Source organism: Phyllostomus hastatus, unplaced genomic scaffold, assembly GCF_019186645.2.
Source record: "Phyllostomus hastatus isolate PE091 unplaced genomic scaffold, TTU_PhHast_1.1 phas_scaffold_385, whole genome shotgun sequence".
NCBI lineage: Eukaryota > Metazoa > Chordata > Mammalia > Chiroptera > Phyllostomidae > Phyllostomus > Phyllostomus hastatus.
In genome coordinates this window covers 13,278,012-13,296,877 of record NW_025334026.1, presented here as the reverse complement: position 1 = coordinate 13,296,877, position 18,866 = coordinate 13,278,012, and the positions used below count along the sequence as shown (strand labels likewise).

Here is an 18,866-nt window from a genome sequence, read left to right as displayed (position 1 = left end):
CCTTCTTTTCTTCCTTTGAACTTGTACTAAGCACCGTTCCCCTTTGTATGCTTATATCATGCAACTCTTACAGAGTAAGAAATCACGAAGCTTCTCAGGAAAAATGTGATAATTAGTATCTTTGCAATTAGGCTAAAGACTTCTTTGCAGAGTGCTTGCTGTTTGTCAGTTACTTTGCTGCTAGGCCCCTTTGAAGGAGGCAGAGATGAAAACAGACCATCTCTACTGTCAAGGGATTCTTGTGTGGTAGAAGAGACAGATGTATGGGTAATTAGCATATAATGATAAGTACCACAGGTGTTGTAAAAGTTATAAATGTTATGAAAGCATATTTTTAAAAATAAAGTTAATAAAGAAAAACTGAAAATTCAACAAAAACAAGACTAAATTAGTTTATGGGCTTATCTTCACTGGAACAGTTTATTAATTTACTTTGATCATTTCCATAGACAATACAGAATAACTACATGTTATAGCTCTGAACCATTATTGAATGTAATGTTCCACTTTTTAATATATGCAAAAACTACATTCATTCCTTCTGCATTTATTAGTTAGCATTCCATTCGTTTTCAGATTTTTTTTATCCCATAGTTAATATTGGAAATTGACTTACGTTTCAAGAGCCTTTCTTCACCAAGAAGTATTTTTTGAAATATTTTTTAGTCACTTACAAGGAGACTTTATATATAGAATTAATAGAACCACAAAATTATATTGAAGGTCAAATGCTGAACTACCAGCTAGCGGCAGTCCTGTAACTCTTGTTTGACTTTCAGCTGTGGAAGAGAAGTGGCCCCAGTTCGTCACCCTTTTCCAGCCCAGCCTCGTCCCGCTCCCAGACACCAGAGAGGCCAGCAAAGAAAATAAGGTAATCGGTTAATATTTGCTGTGCGGATTACTGGTCAGGGAAGGAGAGAAATTTACTTGGTTTTTAGGTTTTCTATAACTCTTATTTGGAGAATCAAATGAACACCTAGAATGACAGTGAAGTACCCACGAGAATTGCTCTTTTTTACAGTTCTTTACACACTGACTATAGGGGCCCCTGGTTCTCTCCTGCGTGAGTGACCAGGTGCGAGCGCAGAATAGAGTGAACAGAATGAATAATGTCAGCGGGCAGCAGACTTCGTGTTCTTGACCCCAGCTGACCCTCTGAGTCCACCTGTAGTCGACCAGTATGCCACTCTCTCAGGGACTGTATCTGTGACTAGAACTCTCAGTAACACAGCAGGTTATAAGGAAGATTTTGAAGATAAGTAATTGTTTTGTGCTTGTTTTTAAGACAGTGGCTTCTCTGTGGTTTCCATTAACTACCTCCCTTTGTTTCTGTGAGAATTTTCTTTTGACTGTTTTTTCCTGGCATACTGAGATCTCAAATCACAGTTGTTCTAGACTTTGGCCATTTGGTAGTTAGGAGGGTATAAGTTATTCAGTATTTATTGTCTGGAAGTCTTCCTAAACTTAATACTGTTGTTTTTCTCCTACAGAGAAGAAGAACTTTCTCATCATTCTAGTTCCTCAGCTCCACTAGTAGCTGACAAGGAGTCCCAGGGAGAAAAGGGTAAGTTGATAAACATCAGGAGTGGCTTGTGGTGGTGGAAGTATTTATGAAGGATGTGTGGACTACTGCCTGTCCCAGACACGCTTTCAGCGTTGCCGTCTAGAGGGCCTGCTATGGACAGAAATAGAAGTTCCTGTCTCAGGTTTGTCTAGTCCAGTAAGGGAGAAAGGTGACATAAATAGCTCCCTCTCTCCCCTTCTCTCTCTAAAAATAAATAAAATCTTTTTTTGAAAAAAGACTATATTTGTTCCTTTAGTTACAGATACAACCGCATGGAAAAAACAAAACCTGCAGAATTCTCCGTCTACACCTGGCAGCTCTGGGCAGCGCAAACGGAAGATTCAGCTGCTGCCCGCCAAACGAGGGGACCAGCTGACCTTGGTATGGTCTTGATTGTCTATCTCTGCCCACCCCAGCTTAGCTCTTCTGAGTCTTAAGAAGGCTAACTACAAGTTTTTCCCAGCTGCTTCTGATTGACTTGACTTCTCCTTCTTCTCTTTGGTAGCCTCCACCTCCCCAGCTTGGTTATTCAATTACTGCAGAGGACCTAGACTTGGAAAAGAAAGCTTCATTACGATGGTTTAACAAGGTCTTGGAAGATAAGACTGGTAAGGAATAAAGATCTCTCACACACCAGAGAGGATTTGTTTTGTTTTTTTCTCATCTGAGAAATCCATTGGGTTCTCAGGAGAAGCTGGAGAACAGTGAGCACTGAGGTTGAGGGAAAGCATTTCTAAATGAGTTCTACTGAGACTCAGAGCATCCCCATTCTCCATGATACACCACTGGAAGGAATTCCCAAACCGGGAAGGACAATTGAATCTTCTTTTTCTTCCTTCCTTAGATGCTGCCTCGAGCTCTGTCACCGAGAACCCACCTACCACTCAGCCTTCTTTTACTTTAACTCTGCCTACTGCTGCGGCTGCTCCCTCCCCATCCTCTCTCCCAGCCTCAAGCACTAACCCACTGTTGGAGAGCTTGAAAAAGATGCAGAATTCCCCAGGCCTGCCATCCTTCCCAGGTGAGTGGGAGAGCTTCCCTAAGAGCATACAATGACACCAGCCTTTGCAGAGGTTGAGGTGAGAACATCATGCGTGTAAGTCACTAGGAATTGTAAGGGCTGAACCTACTCTGGCTGACCAGACTGAGCTGGTGCAAGCTTAAGACCTTCAGGATTCGGTAATCAGGAAATTTTAGGGAAGGGAGTTGGAACACTTAAAGCTGAAAAAAGAAGCTTAGTTTAGGTAGTGAAATGGTCTTGATTTGAAACCCAGTTCCACAGCTGTTCTGCACCTTGCTGTCATCTATAAATTGAGAATAATGCCACCTCAGGTATCACTGAAGTGTAAATGTACTACAAGGTGGAGAGGTCTTGCCCCTTACCTTCATGGTACGGCATGGATACACACTCCTGTTACTGCACTTGATCGTGTAGTATTTTGTGTTGCTGTCTGCCTGTCCCAGGGCTCAAGAGCAGAGACTGTCTCATTCATGGTGATATGCTCTGCAGTTAGCACATGGTAGGCAAATACAGTCAGTGTTTTTTTAAGTAAGGTGTATCTAGGTTATTAACTGGACTTGATTTCAGGTGATTGGATTTTCCTTAGTTTTCACATGTTTAACCTCAATTAGGCCAAGTTTTATTCCCTTCTATTTTCCTTATAATCTGTGAAGGGTAGAAATAATGAACACTTCCTTGATTTTAAGGAATGAATACATTAAGGGTACAAAAGCATTGAATATAATCACGTCTGAGGTATTCAGAATTCACTTTCTCTACTCTTCTTCTCAGATGATTCAGCTGGAGTGGCAGCCACTGTGGCGCATTCGCCTCCGAAGACACCCAGCCTTCTGGGCCCTCTTGGCACTTCACAGTCAGCACCCTTTCCAGGCACCACCTCAGACTCCAAACCAACAGTCACTTTCTTAGGGCTGACCCCTGCTTCTTCCACAATACCAGTCACTGACACCACCAAGTCACCTCTGTCCCCTCAGACTGAGACATCTACCCCATCTCAAGCCCCGTCTGCCCCATCCCCAACCCCCAAGCAAAGTATTCTGTTTGGAATGCTGAGCACCCCACCTGCTAACCTTTCTGCCTCTACAGCTCCTGCTGTGTCTTCAGCATCTCCCATGTTCAAGCCCATTTTTGCAGTCCTGCCTAAAAGTGAGAATGAGGGCCCCTTGCCATCTAGCTCTTCCAAGGTCACAACTGCAGCATCTTCCAGCTCTGCCCTTTCCACATCTACCAGCATCTCACCTGTCTCTTTCAAGCCTATTTTTGGCAGCCTGGGGTCACCTACACCTGTACCCTTGTCAACTCCTTTCTCCTTCAATCAAACAACTAGTCCAGCCACAACCACAAGCGCCCCTCACTTCACTGGCCAGGCAAGTGCCACCTCAGCAGTGGCTGGAGTGACCACAGCCAACACCTCTGCAGACTCAGCTTCGAAGCCTGCCTTCGGCTTTGGTGTGAGTGATGTGACCAGCTCCATGAGCAGCGTGACTAGCACCACCCCTTCCACCTCCCAGCCTTTCCTCTTTGGGAATCCCCCTGCCTCTGGTGCCAGCTTTACCCCAGCCACGGGCTCCATATTCCAATTTAGCAAGCTTCCTGCCATGCCTACTTCAGCGACGACGACGACAACCACTGCTGCCACGACGACATCCTTTAGCCAGTCCCTATCCAGTGTTGTGCAGACAGTTGCCAGCGGCAGCACTGCCAGTTTTAGTGGTTTTGGCAACACCCTTACCACCTCAGCCCCAGTTACCACCAGCCAGCCTACCCTGACATTCAGTAACACTACCACCCCAGCATTCAACATTCCCTTCAGCTCAAGCTCAAGGGCCCCTCTCCCATCGTATCCAGGAGCCAACCCCCAGCCTGCATTTGGGCCCACTGATTCTCAGCAGCAGGGGACCAGCAAGCCACCCCTCGCCCCCAGCTTTGGCAACTCTTTCACTTTTGGAAGCTCGGCTGCACCAGCCCCAACTGCAACTCTAGCACCAACTCCAACCCACACAGCCTTTGGTAACACTGCACAGTCAGCTTTTGGTGGTTTGAAGCCCGCGGCCTCTGTGTTTGGCGCTCCTGCCAGCACCCAGCCAGCCTTCGGCAGCACCACAGCTGTTTTCTCCTTTGGCGCAGCCACCAGTTCTGGCTTTGGAGCTACAACCCAGACCACCAGCAGTGGGACCAGTAGCTCAATGTTTGGCAGCACAGCACCGTCACCCTTCACATTTGGGAGCTTGGCATCCCCGGCTGGCAGCGGGGGTTTCGGGATCAATGTGGCTACCCCAGGCACCAGCTCTACCTCTGGAGCATTCAGCTTCGGAGGAGGACAAGGTGGGACCACTGGCAGCACGGCCCCCTTCGGTGGGGGCCTGAGTCAGAACACACTGGGTGCACCCAGCCAGAGCACACCATTCGCCTTCAATGCGGCCGGCACGCCTGAGAGCAAGCCTGTGTTTGGAGGTGAGATCAGGAATTGATCTGGTTGGCTGTGCTTGGCACCGTTTTAAGTGCCAGTGTAGTCTCCACTCTGAGGGGGTTTTACATGGTCGTTGTGAAAAGACAGGAGTTAAATATGTAAGTACTGCGTCATGTAGTGATAAATGTCTTGATAAAATAAAATGTAATTACTGACTGTGGAGGAGCTATTTAGGTAATCAAGGAAGGCCTGAGGAAATAAATTTAAGCCAAGGCTGTTTTTGTGACAAAAAAGGGGTTGTGATCACTGGTGGGCAGGTATGTGTGTGAGAGCTTTGTAGGCACAGGAGATAGCTAACACCAAGGCCCGTTGGCAGAGAGAAGCTGGTGGGAACAGAGAAAAGCAAGGTGTGGCTAGAAGTTTAAAAATGTAAATGGTATAAAAAGAGGCTGAGAGGCAGGCAAAGTTGAAGATCATTCATGGCCAAGATTAAATGTTTGAATTTTAAGTACTAAGGGAAATCACTGTAGAATTTTAAGCAGAAGATTGAAATGATCTTACATTTTTGTGTAAAAGACAAATTAGAAGGAGTTTTGATCCTGATAGCTTCTATTTTCTTCATTAAATGTGAGAGCTCTTTGGGAGCAGATTAGGGTGAAATATGTACAAAGGAGGGCCTCTTAAAATAGTTATTTTGGAGCGAGGAAGAGGAACTAATGAGGAAATGTAATAGAACTGCCAGGCAATTTTGAGGGCTGGAAAATTGTGGTGATGAACTTCAAAGTGAGACCAGTTAGCACTGTTGTTTTTCTCCAGCAACATTTGTTGAGATGTAGACCTCAAATAAGTGGATAGCTGGTAGAACCCAACCTATTTAAACTCAAGGAAGTATAGCAGGAGGGGCAGTGGGTGTCGAGGTCTTGTCGAGATTAATGAAGTGCAGAACTACTAAAAACAGCTGGGAGATAGAATGCAGTAGTTGCAGTTAAGGTTTGGGGGCAAGAGTAGGTCCTAGTGGTGACAAGGTGTGACGATAGAAGTGTGTGGTGGAGGCTGCTGGGTCAAGGAGTAGATTGGGGCGACACAGGGCCTCAGAGGGCAAGAGTGGTACCTCTACCACATAAGGCTGGGCAAGTGCACACAAGAGAGAATGCAGCCTCCCCTGAGGGCCTGCGGAGAAAGCATCACTGGTGTTGAGCATCAGGATTCATTGAGGGCAGTTTGTTGATGACTGAGTTCCAGTGGGGCCCCATGGGCGGGTTAGGGGACCTAGAGGGTGGATCGGAGTGGTGGTGAATTTGGTGGAAAACTCAGGTTTCTAGAGAGGAGGGAACAGATAAACAGAAGAGGCATATTGTGACTAATAGTGGTAGATTAATCAAGCTAGAAAATGGATGAGAGTCTACTGAGTGTCTCCTCTGCTATGCTTCAGTGAGGGCAGAGGCTCTACTAATTAGTGTCCAGAAGGTAACACTGAGGGACTTTGTCTGCTGCGGTACAGTGGTTGGGAGGCCAGGAGACAGGCCCCACCTGGAGTACCGGGTGTTAAAGACTTAATTATCCTGTGCAGTTCCTTTTGGTGGATGAACCAGAACAGTGGTTCAGGGCTGAGGTGTCCCGTGGGGAGTGCCCCTTTGGAGAGCGCCCCTTCGGAGAGCAGATCTCCCTGCAGCGTGCATTAGCTCTGATACCCTGTGCTCACTGGCCTAGTCTCTACATTTCTCTGCTCTCTTCATCCTAGGCACCTCCACGCCCACCTTTGGTCAGAACACCCCTACCCCTGGAGTGGGCACATCAGGCAGCAGCCTCTCCTTTGGGGCATCCTCAACACCCACCCAAGGCTTTGTTGGAGTTGGACCTTTTGGTAAGCTTGGCAAGTTTCTTTGTTGCCAGAGTGACCTGCTTACTCCTCTGGCTGGGCTGGCAGGTTCCTGGTTCTCTGGGGCCTTCTGGGGACGATCAGGCTCATCAGCACCAGAAAAATGAGGCCAGAATGTCCCTGATCACTGGAAAGCCAGGTAAAAATGCCTTTCTGGGCCTCTCATAGATTATCTGTGGTTCTGGAGTTTTGACTTTTCAATAGACCCCTCCCCCCAAAGCAATTGACACAGCTTGGGAAGCCCTATTCAAGCACCCAGAGTTCTGTTGGCCTAACTTCCAGAGATTAGGGCACCCAGAGAACTGTTCTCAGGTAGCAGCTGTTCTGATCAGATTTTGTTGACTCTTTCCAGGATCGGCGACCCCTTCATTTTCCATTGGTGCAGGATCCAAGACCCCAGGGGCTCGACAGCGACTGCAGGCCCGAAGGCAGCACACCCGCAAGAAATAGACTTTGTCCTCTGCCTCCATTCCCCCCACCCTTTGCCCAGATCTGGACCTTGGCACCTTGTTAGGGAAGAGCCTCTAACCCATAGTTCCATAAAGCAAACCTACCCCAGACCTCTGGCTTCAGCTACGAGAGGTAGTAGCAGCCCTGGGGGCCATTTCCCTCTCTCAGAGGAAGCAGAAGCCTCAGGCCTCTTGCGGGAGGGGGTGGCAGGGCAGAAGCCTGATACCTTTACTTGAACAATTCCACTGTTGAGGCTGGAGAGAACTGAAGAAACATCTGTACATACTGTTAACTTCCCTGACTTGTTTAGTGTATAAGCTTAGTCAGGCGGCCTCCCTTCCGCCTTTTCCCCAGAGAGCCATCTTTGCTGTAGGGTACCAGGTAGAGCCCTGCCCACCTGCCTCTCTGGTATGCATTTGATGGGATTGGGGGAAATGGATTATCCCTAAAGCTTTACCTTGCTTGGCTTAGCTATAAAAAGTGGTTCTCTGATCCCTTTAGGGGATTATTTCCCCATTTCTTGCTGCTTTGTCCTTCTGACTGGTTCCTTGCAGGATCTCTTGCTTTTTAAATGATCTTGAATCAAGCTTTGCCTTGAAGACTCCAGTGGATGCTGCTCCTGCTGTTTCACTTCCTCCTGCCAAGTCTGAGTCAGTGTTTCATCCCCAGCCCTGCCAGTTTGGCCCCTAAAAGCTTGGTGGCTCAAGACTGTTAGCCTGGCAGATCCACGGGTGATCCCTCACTCCAGGGAGGGAATCTCTTGGAGCAGGCAGGATGCCCGCCGCTGCTTTCAGCTGCCTCCTCGCTCACCACCCCCGCTGGCCTCATTGGGCACGTCGGCCTCTCCGGGATTGTATGTTTAAAGCCTTGTCCTGTGTTATTGTCTGATGCTCATGTCTATTGCTCTTTGAATCGAGTTTGGAGGAAGAATTGAATTGTATGAGTGGCGGCATGTTGGTAGTGCCGGACTTAACTGTTTCAAGTTTCTGGGACTTAGCTAATTGAATGTGGAAAGTAGCACCACTTTATGGCTACAAGTGCCAACTCCTGGATTTTCAAATGGTGTTTTGACTTTACGGGCTGGCAGCCCAGGAGGATAGGGCCAAGGGGAAGCAAAGACCTCTTCCCTCTGCTGTTTCTCTCTCCTATCTACCTGACCTCACAGGAGGTTAGTTCACCCCTCGTGTATATTAGAAAAACCTAAATTAATGAACCACACTCTAAATTCTTAGCTCCCCCCGCCCCCCCACAGGGCCCCCAACCCTTCTGTTCTTCCTCTGTTTCAAAACCACATACCCCAGGCCTAAGAGCCTCGCTGCCGTGCCCATCCTCTTTGGGAGAAGTATGAATGTGTGTGTCTAAATTAAAAGAAAAAATATTTAAACATTTTTTAACAAAATAAAAATTTATTTTTGTATTTAAGCTAAATTGCCTTTTAAATTCCTTCAAGCTTGGTTCATTGAGGTGGTTAAGTGTAAATGCTGTTGACTAGGAATTAGCTGTATAGTTAAGTTATGCCTGTGTGAAGAAGCGGCTCCAGTGCCATCCCAGGCAGCTTTCCTGAGGGACTAGAGCTCTTTCTGGACACATTATGTAAAATGTAATTCTTATTTTATAAATAATGTGACTTAGATGTACCCAGTCCCCCTCCCCCTTCTGTGACTGAGTTTTGAATGTTCTGTGGCAGGGGACTGACCGTTCCTCCCACCCCAAGAAGAGCTCTGTCACTACTTAACTGTCTGTGGAGCTGAGGAGGGAGCCTGAACCTCAAGTCCCAAACACCTATTAGAATTGGAAGGGTGGGGTGGGGTACGGGCCTAGAAATCAAGCTTCTACCTACACCTTACGTAAGGTAGATCCTCTTAGTTTTAGTGCTCTAAGCTAGTTTTTACCTCAGTTCCACAGGCAGGGCAGTTGGTCCAGGAAGCCCCTGAAGAGGGCGCCCTGGCACAGCCTGAATGTGAGTGTGTGAGTGTGTATGTGTACACATACGTGCACTGGGACTTTCCATTACAGATACAGACTTAATTCCTGTGAGTCTAGTTGGAATTTTTAGTATGAATGTGAGGTTTTCCCCCTTGCTTATGTCATTAAGAATAAAATACTGTGATCTATCGTAGACCATGTCCTGCCTTTTTATTTTTGTGGGTCGCACTTCTCTCACAAGCAAGAATGTGGCCCAGGGAAGGGACTCAAAGGATGAGGAAATCCACTCTATCGTTCCAGCTGGAGAAACAGGGCTATCAGTGTCCATCCTATAGCAACAAAAAACAAAACCTTTCAAAAACAAAACTGCTGCCTGGGGCTGAGAGGGGAACCAATGTCTTCCTTTCCTCCCACCCGAGAGGCCAAAAGCTTTGAGCACCTGCTAAGGGAGCACGCTGGGGGCAGCTGCCGCTTTTCGCCGCCTCTTCTTTCTCTTTGTAACAGAGCTGGGTCTAAGTTCTGGTGCCAACACTTCAGCCTGTGAGACGGAGCTACAAGAAAAGTACAAGTTAGGTGTGTCCCAGTCTTCCAGCATCTTCCCAGCAGGCTCCTGCTCACCTTGACACCTCTACCCGTTCAAGTACAGCGATGAAGAAGCCACCAGTGAGCGTGGTCTCGGGGGAGGCCCGGAGGCAGTGTTCGGCCCCTGGAAAAGTGTTAAGGCCTCGGTGGGGCCAGGAGGGTAGGACAGGAGTGAGCCTGCAGAGAAGAAATAGCAGACTTCTAGGTAAAAGAGAGTAGCCCCCACCCCAAGAGCCTGGTGAAAACCTACTACCTGAAGGTTCCTGAGCTCTGCTGCAGGGCATCCCGTACCACATCTTCATTCTCCTCTTGACAAACGGAACATGTGGAGTAGACCAAGCGCTGCAGGGAGGGGAAAGTGAGCGCGTGGCACAAAGCTCGCTGCTGGAATGCTGCCAGGGCGCGTAAGCGTTCCTTACTGGGTGTGCCTGTCCCAGGTTCCTCCAGCTGTCTGGTCAATATACCTAGGGAAAAGAGTGCTTTAATTACAAACTGCTTTATTTTAGACTGAAATCCCCACTTTATAAATGAGAACATTTGCCTACGATCACAAGATGATTTGAGTCAGAACTAAACCCGAGACCCAAATGAACTACCCCTTCCACTCTAAGGCCACTCTGAATCTATGGCTGCCCTAGGCCACTGTTTCTCCCCATCTCACCAGAGCCACTACAAGAAGGATCCAGCAAAATGTACTGGACCTGACGATAACGCTGGTCTGAGGGTGAGACTGCCAGGAAGTCCTCTTCAGCTAGCTGGCAGCAAGAGACTCCAGCCCGGGCCAGCAGAGTAGCCATAGACGCCAACCGCTTGGCATCCAGGTCAAAGGCAAAGATCTTCCTAGGGACAGAGTTGAGATTAACTGACTTCATGCAGCATGTAACAGACCACAGGTCTGACGTACAAACATGTACATGAAGTGAGGACATGCAGAAAACAGCCTTCGAGGACTAAGGAATTCACATCTCACACCTGCAACCTACTGGGAAGGTTAGCTTGGGGTTATATGGATCTGTCCCAGGTCCAGAAGGAAATATTAAATAAGTCTTCCTTTTGGCCTTGAGACTTTTCAGAAAAACAAGCTCCTTACTTTTCACCAGCTACAGGATCAGACCCCACACCCTTCCTCTGTCCAACTGTGACACTCACCCTTGGTTCTTCAGAAGAGCAGCCAAGTGACTGGTCTTATTGCCTGGAGCAGCACACGCATCAATGATGTGGGAGCCCGGGGGCGGAGCCAGCAGCATGGCTGGGAGACAGCTAGCCTGGCAGGGCAGAGCACAGTGGCTGGGTGAACAGTGTCTCCCTGAGCTGGTCACTCCCACACATCCTTCCCTTTTTCACCCACCTTCCCTACCTTGTCTTGTAAGATGAGGTGACCGGCTTGGTACAGTGGATGGTCATGCAGGTCTGTTTGGGCAGGGAACACAAGCAGCTCGGGCAACAAAGGATCCAGAAGAAAACGCTTCCCTTTGAGGGCCCTTAGATCCTCTAGGCTACCAGGGAATAAGAACCACTCATTCAACAGTTTCTGAATTCTTTCATGCCGGGCACTAGCCTGGGCATTTTATATGTTACCTTACATGTTAACTAACCATTCATGCAACAAATGTTTAAGATTGCTATGAAGAAAAACAGGGTGATAAGACAGTCTGTGTTCTCGGACCAGACTCTGGGTTCAGGATCCCACCTCTGCCATTCACCAGCGGTGGGAGCATGAGCCAGTTCCTTTATCTAAGCCTGTCAGCATTTCTAGAAAATGGTAGCTGTGAGAGTTAAATGAATTAATACATGCAAAACACTTGCAAAAATATATGGCACAAATTAGGCACTCAATAAATGTTAGCCATCACTGCTAAAACAACCTCAAGGAGAGGTTTGGGGGTGACTAGCTAGTGAAGGGAGCAGTCCAGGGGAGATGAGCTGACTCCTGACGGATTATTTAGTAATGTGAGGAGCTGGGACGAAAACTATATTCCCTAAACCACGGGTGTCAAACTCATTTTCACCTCACGGGGGGGGGGGGGGCATCAGCCTCATGGTTGCCTTCAAAAGGCCGAATGTAATTTCAACTCCTTAACAGTTAAGGAGTAGTTACACCTATACAGTCCTAACATTATTTCAGGCTTTTGAAGGCAACCGTGAGGCTGATGTGGCCCCCGGTGAAAATGAGTTTGACACCCCTGCCCTAAACTCTAAAGGAGCACTGTCCACTCCACCTGACCTACATAGAAACAGGCCTAGATAATAGTGTCTCAGTTCAGAAAGGTATCAAGTAGCAGAACTGGAATTCAAACTCATACACAGCTGTTCTCTACCACCCTGGTCTCTAAGCAACATGCTAGAGGCCAAAAGGGAAATACCTAAAACAGACCAGAGGGAAAGGGAGGAGGCAGAGGTGGCTTCCCAGAGCTGTCAAAGGACAGAACAGGAGGAAGGGGTGCATCCAGGGAAGAGGTGGGGAAGTATCAGGGCAGAGAGCAGCAACTGATGGGGGAACAAGAGGTGCACAGAGCGCCATGGCAGATGGGCCTGGAGAGGGAGCAGGGAGCATGGCCACACTGGAGAGCCAAGAGAGGGTTTTCAGCAGGGGAGTAATGCATCAGCTATGGTTTCAGATCTTTCTGTAGCCAACCAGATTAGGAGATCCTGCCGCCAATCCTGGTAGGAAATGATGAGTGCCTAAACCTAGGTAATGTCCAGGAGGACAAAAAGAAAGGAACAGGTTTGAGAAAGATGCTGAAGGCAGAGTAGTGAATGACTGGATGGAGAGGAGGAAAGCATCTAGGATTACTCAGTTTCTGATTTGATCAAATGGGTGCATAATTATATCTGTTAAGTTAAAACAGGGAATGCAGAAGGTGGAAAGGTCAGGGATGCAAGGATGGTTCAAGTTAATCAATGTGATACATCACATTAACAAAATGAAGGATAAAAATAACTCAATAGATGCAGCAAAGGCATTTAACAAGATTCAACATCCATTTATGACAAAAACTCTATACAAAACTGTTATAAAGGGAACATATCTCAACATAATAAAGGCCATACAGGACAAGCCCACAATGGTATACTCAATGGTGAGGAGCTGAAAGCTTTTCCTCTAAAATCAGGAACGAGACAAGGCCACTTTTATTCAGGACAGTATTAGAAGTCCTAGCCAGAGCAATTAGGCACAAAAAGAAAGAAAGGCATCTAAATTGGAAAGGAAGAAGTAAAACTGTCATTATTTGCAAGTGACATGGATATAGAAAACCCTCAAGACTCCAGCAAAACACTCTCAGAATTAGTAAACAAAATCAGCGAAGGTGCAGGACACAAAATCAACACACAAAAATATGCTGCATTTCAATACACTAGTAATGAACTACCAGAAATTTAAAAACAAGCCTGTTTACAATTGGTTCAAAAAGAATAAAACACCTTGGAATAAATTAAGAATAAACGAAGGAGGTGAAAGATCTGTACACTGAAAACTATATAAGATATTAATAAAAGAAATTGAAGATATCATTAAATGGAAAGATATTCCACATTCGTGAATTGGAAGAATACTGTTGCAATGTCCATACTACCCAAGACAACCTCTACATGCAATACCCATCAAAATTCCAATGGCATTTTTCAGACATAGAACATACATAGACATAGAACAAATAATCCTAAAGTTTGTATAGAATCACAAAAGACCCAAATAGCCAAATCTTCAGAAAGAGCAACAAAGCTGGAGGCATCACATTCCCTGATTTCACAAGATATTGCAAGGCTACAGTAATCAAAACAGTACGGTACTGGCATTAAAAATGACATACAGATCAATGAAACTGTACAGAGAGCTCAGAAATAATTCCACATGTACATGATCAATTTATGACAAAAGAATCAAGAACATACAATGAGGAAAGGGCAGTTTTTTAATAAATGGTGTTGGGAAAACTGGACAGCCACATGCAAAAGAATGAAACTGGACCACTCCCTTATACCATATACAAAACCCAACTCAAAATGGTTTAAAGACTTGAAGGTAAGACCAGAAACCATAAACTTCCCAGAAGAAAACACAGTGGTAAGCTCCCTGATATACATCTTAGTAAAGATTTTCTGGATTCAACACCAAAAGCTAGTAGGACCATACTAAACTAAAAAGCTGCACAGCAAAGGGAACCATCAACAAAATGAAGAGGCAACGTACTGAATGGAAGAAGGTATGTGCAAGTCATATAACTGATAAGGGATTAATATCCAAAGTATATAAGGAATTCATAAAATTCAAGAGCAAAACAACAACAATCCAATTAAAAACTGAGCAGAGGATCTAAATAAGAAGACATAAGATTTCCCCAAGAAGACATAACGATGGCCAACAGGTACATGAATATAAAAACATCACTAATCATCAGGGAAATGCAAATCAAAACCACAATGAGATATCACCTCACGCCTGTTAGAATGGGCATTATCAAAAAGACAAGAAATAACAAGTATTGGCAAGGATGTGGAGAAAAGGGAACTCTTGTGCACCATGGGTGGGAATATAAATTCCATATGGGAAACTAAGTGTGGAGGTCTTAAAAATTTAAAAACAGAACTACCATACGACCTAGCAATTCTATTCTGGGTATTTACCTAAAGGAAATGAAAACACTAATTCAGAAAGATACATGCACCTCCATGTTCACTGCAGCATTATTTACAATGGCCAAGACAGGGAAACAACCTGTGTCCACCAATGGATGAGTAAATAAAGAAACTGTATCTCTCTCTCTCTCTCTCTCTCTCTCTCTCTCTCTCCCTCCCTCTCCCTCTCTCTCTCTCTCTCACACACACACACACACACACACAGAGGAATATTATTCAGTCGTAGAAAAATAATGGTATCTTGCCATTTTGACAAGATGGATGGGCCTGAAGGGCAAAGTCAGATAGAGAAAGACAAGTATCATATGACCTCATTTGTACGTGGAATCTTAAAACCAAACTCAAAAAAATCAGAGCTCATAGATACAAAGAACACATCTGGGGTGAGGGGAGCAGTGGGGCAAAATCGGTGCAGAATCAAAAGGTACAAATTTCCAATCATTAAATAAGTCATGAGGATGCAATACAGTGTGGTGACTATAGTTAATAATGCTCCATTACATATTCAAAAGTGGCTAAGAGAAGAAATCTTAAAAGTTCTCATCAGAAGTGAAAAAAAATTTTTATCTACGTATGGTGGTGGATGTTAACTAAACTTATTGTAGTGATCATTTTGTAATATGTACAATCATTCTGTAATATATACATTTCATTATACCCCTGAAACTAACATAAATGTTGTATGTCACATATACCTCAATTTAAAAAAGGAATGCTGCAATATAATCCAATAACAAGTTTTGGCATATTTTTTAAAGAATTACATTTAAAGTCTTGAATTTTGAATAAACATGACTGACAACAAAAAACGGCGCCAGGTTCAGAGGACGGACGAATTCAGTGTGACACACGCACCAAATGTGGCGTCTACACGGCACTACTCTGAACCTGAGGGTATGTGTCCAAGACAGAAGTCCAGACTGGGAGACAAGAATCGTCAGGTGAGAATTAGGAGGTAGAGAGAGAAGAAATTGAGGGATAGATACATTAGAAGAATGTCTATGGGATGCCCAGAACAATCAATGTTTAAGGGATGGAGGAAGGCAGGCCTTGGAAGGGGATGGAAAGACTGCTGTAAAACAGGAAGAAGACCCAAGTACAGTCACAACCACGCCTCCTCTCTCTTCCCATCCATTTCCCCAGCTCCCCCAAGAACTCCCCTAGATTAGGGCACCTGGGCAGGGCTCTAAGCTCACCTGGATGCCCGACCCTGGTAGGAGAAACCTTGTCTCTTGAAATAATCAATTGCATCATCACAGCAGGTCTTGAGAGTGTTCACTCGCACAAATCGAGGCACCTGGGAGGCTAGGAAGCAATCAGCCGTGAGTGGCCAGAAACATGGCCCTCTCCCTTGAGGGTCTGGTGGCTATCCACCCCACCCTCACTCTTACACCCCACAACTCAGCTCACCTGGGCCAGGCCCGCAGCCCACTTCCAACAAATCCTCATTCCGGCTCACACCTCGACGAACCTTCAGTCTGGCCAACTCAGCTTTCAGCCTTGCCTGGTGCCGGTCCAGCAGAGGCTTCCACCTGCCCCCTCGCCCACTAAAGCCTCTTCCCAGCAACAACTCATACACTAGCACCTGGAGATGGAGAGACCAAAAGAGGAAAAAAAAACTAAGCATAAGTGCCTTCAAATTCCGTGGTGTTGCAACTGCAAGTGCTAAACAGGCCACCTGTCCAAGCAATAACATGTAAAAGTGCGGTACCTTGTCCAAATGCATACAAAATTAACGGCAGATACAGGCTTTGAACCTGATGTCTCGCTTCCCCAGTCCTGAACCCTTTCCTCCAGCAGAGTTCAAGATCTGAACCCTCCTCCTCATCAACATCCCCCTTTGTTTTACATAAAGGGTCCCTGCCACTGCTAGTTGGAACTTCTGTTCTTATTTAATCTTTCTCAAAAAGCTAGAAATTAAAGCATTTTCATCCCACCTCATTTCATAACTCAGAAAGGGGTTGCGCATCCTCATTTCAGAGGAGCGACTTACTGAAGTTACACCGTACCGGCGTAGACGGTACGTTGCTGGGACCAGATTAGCTGGGACTCACTGCCGGGCCGGTCCAACCTCACCCCAACGGTCACCTTGGCCAGATGCGGCCGCAGCTTCTTTTCTGCGCGGAGGAGGCCGGCACTGGCGATCACGGTGTCCAGCACGGAGGAGTAGCGCTGCGTCTCGCACACCAGCGCGTACAGCTGCTTCACGTTCTGCGCGTGGCCAAAGGGATTCGAGCTGAGGCGGGGGCCCGGCCCAGGTTAGCCCCACACCCAGCCCCAACCCCGAACCCCGCTACCTGGAAACTGCTACCGTACACCAGCCCCTTGATGGAGCCCTGGTGGCTCTCAACGCCTGCCAGCACTGCCGCAGCCGCCGCGTACAGCGCCATTCGCCGCTCCAGCACGCCTTTTCGTCTCGGTAGCGGTGCGCGCCGTTTTGCGCAGCCGCGGCCCACACTTCCGGGGTTAAAAGGCAAGGAGGTGCGAAACACGGAAGCGCCAATGCCCCTCCGAGTATCCCTAGGGAAGTGTTAGTTCGCTTTAGTGTGTGTGTGGGGGGGGCGGTGGCCGAAGCTGGGAACGCAATCCTCCACTTCTTAGTATGTCTTCAATTTTTCTTTCAGTTTTTGCACATCTGAGAGGCAAATAATGGGATTTGACTGCTGTTTTAATTTGTTATCAAGGTTGAATACCTTCACTTGTATATGGGTCATTTGTAATTCTTCTGTTATGATAACATGTTAATGTCTTTTGCTCACTCTTACACCATATTTCTCTTAGTATATTTCTCTTTATATGCTTTATATATTGACATTATACATTCTTAAGGTATTGCCATTTTTCCCGCTTATTGTTGCTTTTTAAAATTCTTTTAAAAGAATTTATTTTATTTCTAGAGAAGGGAAGGGAGGGAGAAAGAGAGGGAGGGAAATATCAACGTGTGGTTGTCTCTCATGTGGCCCCCACTGGGAATCTGGCCTGCAACCCAGGCTTGTGCCCTGACTGGGAATTGAACCGGCAACCCTTTGGATCGTAGCTGGTGCTCGATCCACTGAGCCACACCAGCTAGGGCTTATTGTTGCTTTTTGATGTGATTAATAGTTGCTTTGGAGAGCATGGTGATTGATGTGATTAATAGTTGCTTTGGAGAGCATAGTGATTTCATTTTTTTTTATCTTTAATGATTTCTGCCTTTGGAGTCATATTTGGAAACCCCGTCACACTTCTACAATATAAAAATCACTGTAGCTTTATTTTTTAAATCTTCAATCTGTTTAGAATTCAGTTTGGCACATGATGTGAGCAAGGGCTCTAACTTTGTTTCCAGTGACCAGCCTTTCATGTATTTGTTGTAATGATTCATTTATAGGAGTGTTTCCCCAGCCTGACCCCTGGGACAGCAGGGGTTGTATAGTATTTGTCTCTGTGTCTGCAGCATCCTTGTGATTACTGGTACATATTGAATAAACCCATGTGTATTTCAGGTGTTCAACCAGACGGGCTTCTGTGGAATGCAGTATTTCGGTCTGTGTAGTCTAATCCTAACAGCACATTGTCAGCCTTTTGAAAGAACATTGTCTTGAATCTACCTTGAAGTTGCTGACTTGTTTAAAGATTTAACCAACTCCTGTAGCTCTTGATTAGTTCATAAGTGATCTTTTATTCGTTTTTTAATCCTCATCCAAAAATATGTCTATTGGTATTTTGAAAGAGAGAGAGAGGGAAACATTGATGGGTTGCCTTCTGTAAGTGCCCCAGCCAGGGATCAAACCCACAATCTAGGTATATGCACAGAATGGAAATCAAACTCACACCCTTTTGGTGCACAGGATGGTGCTCTAACCAGCAGAGCCACCCAGCCAGGGCCATATGTGCTCTTTTAGTGGAACCCCTCCTCACCCCCTCACATTGAATCCCATCATGTATTTTTTATTTTCTTCATAGCACCCATCACATATATGATAGTGATTTATTCTGTCTCCCCAGTCAGGTGTGTGGGGACAAACTCTTGTCTGTCTGAGCACTCAACTATCTTTACCTCCTAGACCAGTGTTTCTCACAATAAGGACCTAACAAATATATGTTAAGTGAATGAAGGACTGAGTGAATGGGGCACAAATTGATGTGGTGCTGGACAGCCAGTTGTGCCGGGAGTTGACCCATACTAAAACAATCCCCCCTCCTTCAGGTGAACAGGTAACAGGTACACTAATATAGATACAAATCCATAATTTACCCAGATGAGGACTTTTGTTTTTAGAGAGAGAGAAAGGGGGAGGGAGAGAAAGAAAGCAACATCGATATGAGAGAGAAACATTGACGGGTTGCCTCCTGTACACGCCCCTACAGGGGATCAAACCTGCAAGCTAGGTATGTGCCCTGACCAAGGATCGAA

The 18,866-nt window shown here is 46.1% G+C and overlaps 2 protein-coding genes across 2 annotated transcripts in view; one reads left to right on the top strand and one right to left on the bottom strand.

Moving 5' to 3' along the window:
- Positions 1 to 9,443, top strand: part of POM121C (POM121 transmembrane nucleoporin C) — a 29,378-nt gene extending 19,935 nt beyond the window's left edge. Inside the window, exons 6-13 of the mRNA XM_045819376.1 lie at positions 780 to 871; positions 1,491 to 1,564; positions 1,821 to 1,945; positions 2,070 to 2,172; positions 2,409 to 2,585; positions 3,357 to 5,039; positions 6,737 to 6,859; positions 7,227 to 9,443. Of these exons, the coding sequence (XP_045675332.1) occupies positions 780 to 871; positions 1,491 to 1,564; positions 1,821 to 1,945; positions 2,070 to 2,172; positions 2,409 to 2,585; positions 3,357 to 5,039; positions 6,737 to 6,859; positions 7,227 to 7,324 (2,475 nt within the window). The 3' untranslated portion in view covers positions 7,325 to 9,443. The remainder of the gene's footprint in view (positions 1 to 779; positions 872 to 1,490; positions 1,565 to 1,820; positions 1,946 to 2,069; positions 2,173 to 2,408; positions 2,586 to 3,356; positions 5,040 to 6,736; positions 6,860 to 7,226) is intronic.
- On the bottom strand, positions 9,437 to 16,906 carry NSUN5 (NOP2/Sun RNA methyltransferase 5). The gene is made up of 11 exons (XM_045819377.1): positions 16,768 to 16,906; positions 16,559 to 16,681; positions 15,881 to 16,055; positions 15,667 to 15,775; positions 11,190 to 11,328; positions 10,982 to 11,097; positions 10,494 to 10,672; positions 10,086 to 10,296; positions 9,869 to 10,009; positions 9,690 to 9,801; positions 9,437 to 9,579 (listed from the first exon to the last, which is right to left on the bottom strand). The coding sequence occupies exons 1-10, from the start codon at positions 16,858 to 16,860 to the stop codon at positions 9,693 to 9,695; spliced, it is 1,395 nt and encodes a 464-aa protein (XP_045675333.1). The 5' UTR covers positions 16,861 to 16,906; the 3' UTR covers positions 9,437 to 9,579; positions 9,690 to 9,692.
- Between the last annotated feature and the right edge of the window lie 1,960 nt (positions 16,907 to 18,866).